General features: G+C 32.3%; 1 protein-coding gene across 6 annotated transcripts in view; it reads left to right on the forward strand.

Annotated features, from left to right (window-relative positions):
• Positions 1 to 1,971: 1,971 nt before the first annotated feature.
• The window catches only part of LOC7483771 (protein DA1), a 5,772-nt gene continuing 1,743 nt past the window's right edge, over positions 1,972 to 6,000 (forward strand). The window contains exons 1-9 of one of the 6 annotated variants that reach the window (XM_052450726.1): positions 1,972 to 2,091; positions 2,509 to 2,909; positions 3,327 to 3,478; positions 3,700 to 3,793; positions 4,085 to 4,229; positions 4,359 to 4,479; positions 4,622 to 4,705; positions 5,271 to 5,390; positions 5,517 to 5,729. In XM_052450726.1, coding sequence (XP_052306686.1) covers positions 2,903 to 2,909; positions 3,327 to 3,478; positions 3,700 to 3,793; positions 4,085 to 4,229; positions 4,359 to 4,479; positions 4,622 to 4,705; positions 5,271 to 5,390; positions 5,517 to 5,729 — 936 coding nt within the window. In that variant the 5' untranslated portion in view covers positions 1,972 to 2,091; positions 2,509 to 2,902. Of the gene's footprint in view, positions 2,092 to 2,234; positions 2,910 to 3,326; positions 3,479 to 3,699; positions 3,794 to 4,084; positions 4,230 to 4,358; positions 4,480 to 4,621; positions 4,706 to 5,270; positions 5,391 to 5,516; positions 5,730 to 6,000 lie in introns of those variants that run through there. The other 5 variants (XM_052450725.1, XM_024596100.2, XM_006386457.3 and 2 more) reach the window with 5 other exon arrangements.

Below are 6,000 nucleotides of genomic sequence, written 5' to 3' on the forward strand. Positions count from 1 at the left end.
AAACAGACAAAAAAAATTGACAATGAATAAAAGAAAAAAAATGATCAAAGCCTATGACCTAGTTGTGATACTAGGACAACCATGTCGAAAACAAGCTAAATAAAACAACAAATCTCAATTATTAAACAGCTCAATGTCAAAAGATGCAATTGAAAAAAAAATTAAAAAAAATTAAAAAAGATATAAGTTAACCTAAGTTAACCTATTAATCTCGCGATTATGGGCATAGAACTGAGATAATCTCGTAGAAAAGAATGCAAAAAAGAAGAAGCATGAAGATCAATTCTTAATAAATCAAATGTTGAAGGATGAGATTGTAAAAAAAATATATGAAAAAAACTTAGAAAAAAGAGTGAAGTCAACCTGTGTTAATATTTGAAACTTACGACCCTTATCATGAGTCCGAGATTAATGCTATAGAGAGCAAACCCTAAAAATAATGAAGTAAAACTCTCAAGGAGAAAAAGATAATAATAAAGGATTTAAAACAAAATAAATAGCAATGAAAAGAATGATGATAAAATTTGACATAAAAATAAATTAAAATCAAATACGAATGGATGAAATTGAAAACACAATTCAATTAGGAAAAGGATAAAAAGAAAATAAATAGCAATTAAAAAAATAAGGAACACATTTGGTACAAAAATGAAATGAAACTAAGCGATGAAAGACTAAACTGAAAAAAAAAGTTATAAAAAAAAGGATAAATAAGAAATTAAATAGCAATAAAAAAAATAAGGATCAAATTGGAAATGAATTTTTTTTGAAAGACACATAAATAACAATTAAAAGAATGAAAATCAAAATTGAAACAAAACTCAAATAAAACCAAGTGACGAGGAACTAAATGGAAGAAACAAATGAATAAAAAAGAGATAAAAAAAAGAAATCAAACAGAAATTAAAAGAATGAGAACTAAATTGGACATTAAAAAAAATAAAAGATACCATTATATTTTACCAAGGAAAAGAGGGAGAAAGGGGAAGGAGAAGAAAAAAGTGCATTGGAGCCACACCGTATGTCCACTGCCGACATGCACCCATCTACCATGAAGATCTCAATGAGTTGTTCCCAACACGGTGTTTTTTCTATCGGAGAAGCTTGCACGCGATGCCCGAATGGTCTAGATTCCTCCCACTCATTAGCGCGTGCGATACACACACCAACAACTTTTCTCTGTTTTTTTTTTATTTATCAAAATTCCATATTGTACCTTGCCCAATCTGATATCAACAAAAAAACAATATGAAAAGACCGAAAACCCCTTAGATGCAAATTATGTATTTTTTTTTCTTGTAAGGACACTTTAGTAATTGCACTGTGTTTTTAAAAAAGAAAAAAACCAAAAATACCCCCCACCCAAAGTTAAGAAAATTTAAACTCTTTAAGAGTTTTTTAGACAATACACTGTGTGAATAAAAAGCAAAATGATCCAATAAAAAAAGAATGCAAATAATTTTTTTTTTAATATAAAAATATTTTCACCACAGGATTTTTAATATTTATTTTTAAAGTAGTGGTAAAAAGAACCACCTATTACTCTCTCACGTGAGTTAATATTATCTTTACACGTAATTATACTTTTATGAAGAACATATAAAAAATAACTATCTAAGAAAATCTAACTATCAAAATAAAAACAGATTCCATCTGAAAAAAAACATACGATTCCCCTTCTTCTACTTTATTTTTACGCCACACCCCTGGCACCGCACCGCCCTTGACATGTCGAAATATAATATCTTTTCTCACCTTTTTTTTTTTTTTAACTTTAGTAAAGAAAACATTTTTTTTTTTGTTTTTTTGGGGAAAAAAAAGAAGAAACTCTCTTCATACCTTTACCAAGACGATGGTATTTTTTTTTTAATTTTTTTTTTTCAAATCCTGCCCGCTTTTTCTCTCCCTCTTTTGCTCGCTCTTTTATTTTCCTATTTCAATTTTCCTCTTTTGTCAAAACCCTTTTTCCACCCTCTATTATGTTCATTTGTCACATCCGTTCTCAAAACCTTAACAATGTCAACCTATTGTTATGGAACTTCAAGGTTTGGCAAAACTGTAAGCCATTGGAAGTCGAGTCACCGAGACAATGTAAGCCAACTAAAAAAAGAAAAATCTTAAATATATTATATGATTTTTATATACATTGTTTTAGTTGGGTCTTCTTGTTGAAGAATAAGCAGAGACCCCACATGCAAATATATGTCCGGCAAATCAAATCGTAGTAGTAAATTCTGAATCTTTTGTCAGACTATCCCAATTGGGTTTCGACGATTCTTCGTCAATCATCGGCTCTCTTTTGGGTTATTAACAAAAATCTATATAAACTCAACTCGTTTTATTTCTTTGTACAAATTTGACTTTGAAATTGCGTACAATTCAAGCAGTTCTCAATTCTTAGCGTATTTGTCTTTCATATTCCTTGACACTGTATTCCATCTCGAATTCCTTCTCTAAATTCCTAATCTTTTGTACATAACTATTTTCTGTTCATTGGTTTTCTTATAGATTATATTCTTTTATACACGAAAGAGACAGAGAGAGATATAAAGGGTGGTGTCAGCAGCAGGAAAACACCTTTTCTTTTTGACACTGCCAATTTTGTTGCTTTATGAGCAAATTGGGATCTAATCTGATCTGGGTTTTTCTGCTTCAGCTGTTTTTTTGTTAGTGGTGAGTCATTCTTCCACTATTTGATTCTTTCTATACCATACCTTTTCCTTTCTCTTTAGAACCTGAAATCAAAAGGTTATGTGTCATGAGTTTGATGGGCATGTTGAGCTGGAAGAATCATTCTTTTTATCTCCCTCTTTCTCTCTTATGTTGATTTGAGCTTGTGGGCATTGGAGACTCTTGATGTTCAATTACATATTTTGTAGCTGAAACTTTCTGGGGCATTACAATGCCTGGTTGGTGATTTTGCTCAATATAATTTATTCATGTTTGTGCATTGGTTGTTGAATAGGAAAGCAATATAGTTACAGAGTTGGTTATCTTAGTACTGGAATTAAGTTTCCTGGAAACATTAATCACTGGGTTGCAGGGATGCTTCGCTGTCCTAGTCATATTGAATATTAGTATTGCTTGCAATGTAGAATGTAAACCAAGTTTGGAACTTTCATATCAAGTTGGAAATTGCTTGCAAGCTTACCCTTTTCTTCCCTCTATCTTATGAACAATTCATAATAAAGAAAGAGAAACATAGAATTTTTGCAGTTTCGTGGCATGCCAGTATAATTGTGTGAATGCCTCTTGATTGCTAAGCCCACTGCATTTTGTTATATATATTTTGGTTTCTTTGGTTTACTTATTGCTTTCTTTTGCAGTTAAGAAATTTGTTGATGATGAGCAGATAACCATACACGTTATGGGTTGGCTTAGCAAGATTTTTAAAGGGTCCAATCATAATATTTCAGAAGGGCATTACTATGGAAATTATGGACAGGATGCTAACTATAATGCACCTTCTACGTCAGGGGTATTCACCAATTTGATTTAATGTTTCTTGCTAAACCATTTCTAATTGTAAGAGGAGATGCATATAAAAATACTTATCTTTTACTGGCATCTTTTAGCTTTTACCTCAACTATTACATATTAAGTGGTAGTAGCCTTGATTGAAAATTTTGTGTAAGCTAAGTCTAATCCCTGATCTACCCTTCTTGCTTTGACATTTTTCAGTTTGGATATTAAATGTAGGAAGCATATTTGGAGCAGGAAAATGAGGAGGATATCGATCGTGCTATTGCATTATCCCTTTTAGAGGACAATCACATTGGAAAAAATGTCGCAGGTGAGTAATATCACAGTCTGATGCTATCAGCAATACTTAATGGTTCTCTCACTACACTCCGACTGTTATTTCTGTACTTTATTTTGATCCATCTTCAGGATTCCTTTGCCAATAACTATTATTTTCTGAATTGATTTATATATTTTCTCTACATCTTTGCTATTTTGTCAATGTCATTGTAGAATCAATATCGCCTTTTCAGCTCTGTTCTATCATATTGCTTCATTCTCTGTATATATTATGATCCAATACTCCAGAGCTTAATGATATATTTCTCAAATTAATGGATAGATGTTGAGATTCAATTGAAAGAAGATGAACAACTTGCCAAAGCTTTACAAGAAAGTTTAAGCGTTGAATCTCCTCCTCGACATGGAATTCCATATCAAGGAAATGCATATCAGCCTTATCCTATCCACTTTCCAATGGGATTCAGGTATCTTATTTCTATAGCTGATTAATTCTGATCCTTGATTCTTTGACACCACCATTCAACTTTTTTTTTTGCAACAATGTACTTCTTTGGGCACTAGAATATGTGAAGAATTTCTTAATTCTTGGTTAGGGTATGCGCTGGTTGCAATACAGAGATTGGCCAAGGAAAATTTCTAAATTGCCTCAATGCATTTTGGCATCCAGAATGTTTCCGTTGTCATGCTTGCGGCCTACCAATTTCTGATTACGAGGTGTAAACTGAAATTCCTTATTATCTGCTAATATATATTAGTCAATTGTTGTTTCTATGGAGCCCATCATTGCTTTTTTTTCCTTGAATTGTTATTTTAGTGGAGTGCAATTGCTAACTTTATTTGCATTCTTTCATTATAGTTCTCGATGACTGGAAATTACCCTTATCATAAATTTTGCTACAAAGAGCGTTACCATCCAAAGTGTGAAGTCTGTAAGCTCTTTGTAAGTAGCTTTCCCAGAAACTTTTTGTTTATTCATCTTCTTTAAGTTGTGTATTTCATCCATTGAATACTTGAACTGTTATTATCATCCTAAGAATTTTCTTCCTACCTTTTTCTTTTATCGTAAATGAAACTTCTCCGGTAATTTAATAAATCAGAAATACTTATGAATGCTCTTGAATGTCAAGCCAAAGGATACTCATTAGAACATTTTTTTTAAAAAAAACCCGTACTTCATTGTTTTACAAAATAATTGATGTTTAGTGTTCATGGATGATGTTTTGCATCTTATCCTCATATTTCAACAAATTCAGTACAAAGGTTTCCGATTATGCATGTATACTGTGAATGAGAATTTGCTGAGGTCATGCTACAAGATGGAGGGGGAGAGACAGAATTTGCAGAGGTTACAGATCCAGAAAGTGTTATCATATTAAAAATTATTGTGATATATCATTTTTTTATACTGATAAAATCGCTATTTGTAAATGTACTGCTCTTAGAATTTCAGATATATTACCCATTTACAATTAGGGTTGCTTTTCTGAATATATATCTTTTGACAGATTCCAACAAACCCTGCTGGTCTTATTGAATATAGGGCTCATCCTTTTTGGATCCAGAAGTACTGCCCTTCTCATGAACATGATGGTACTCCTCGGTGTTGCAGCTGTGAGCGAATGGAGGTAAATCTGGATGAATTCGTTGTGCTTAAAAAACTGTCTTTTTAAGCTTTCTAATGATAATCCTGGTGAACTGGTTTTCTGAAAAAAATAATAATAAAGTATAATGTTTCTTATCATCACATGCAGCCACAAGACACGGGATATGTTGCCCTTAATGATGGTCGGAAGCTCTGTCTTGAGTGCCTGGACTCTGCAGTCATGGATACCAAGCATTGCCAACCCCTTTATCTTGATATACAAGAATTTTATGAACGTTTAAATATGAAGGTGGAGCAGGACGTTCCACTACTATTGGTTGAAAGACAAGCACTAAATGAAGCCCGGGATGGAGAAAAGAATGTAAGGGCAGATGCATTGAAAAGATTTATATCACCCATTTGATGCTTTTCTTAGGAAATAATTGGCTAGCTTGACATTTAAGCTACTATCAACTTATTGTTAACTTTTTTTTCTAAGGTAGTTCTGGCTATGTGAAAAATCAAGCTATTAATAATGATATTCTGATATATCGAGTCATAAAAACACCCGTTACACTATCATGATAGTTGACATCCAGTGCTTCTAGAAGGTATTCTTGGCTCCATCCTCAGCAAAGACAGTTTTACATCTA

This window comes from Populus trichocarpa, chromosome 2 (genome assembly GCF_000002775.5).
Source record: "Populus trichocarpa isolate Nisqually-1 chromosome 2, P.trichocarpa_v4.1, whole genome shotgun sequence".
In the NCBI taxonomy this organism is placed as follows: domain Eukaryota; kingdom Viridiplantae; phylum Streptophyta; class Magnoliopsida; order Malpighiales; family Salicaceae; genus Populus; species Populus trichocarpa.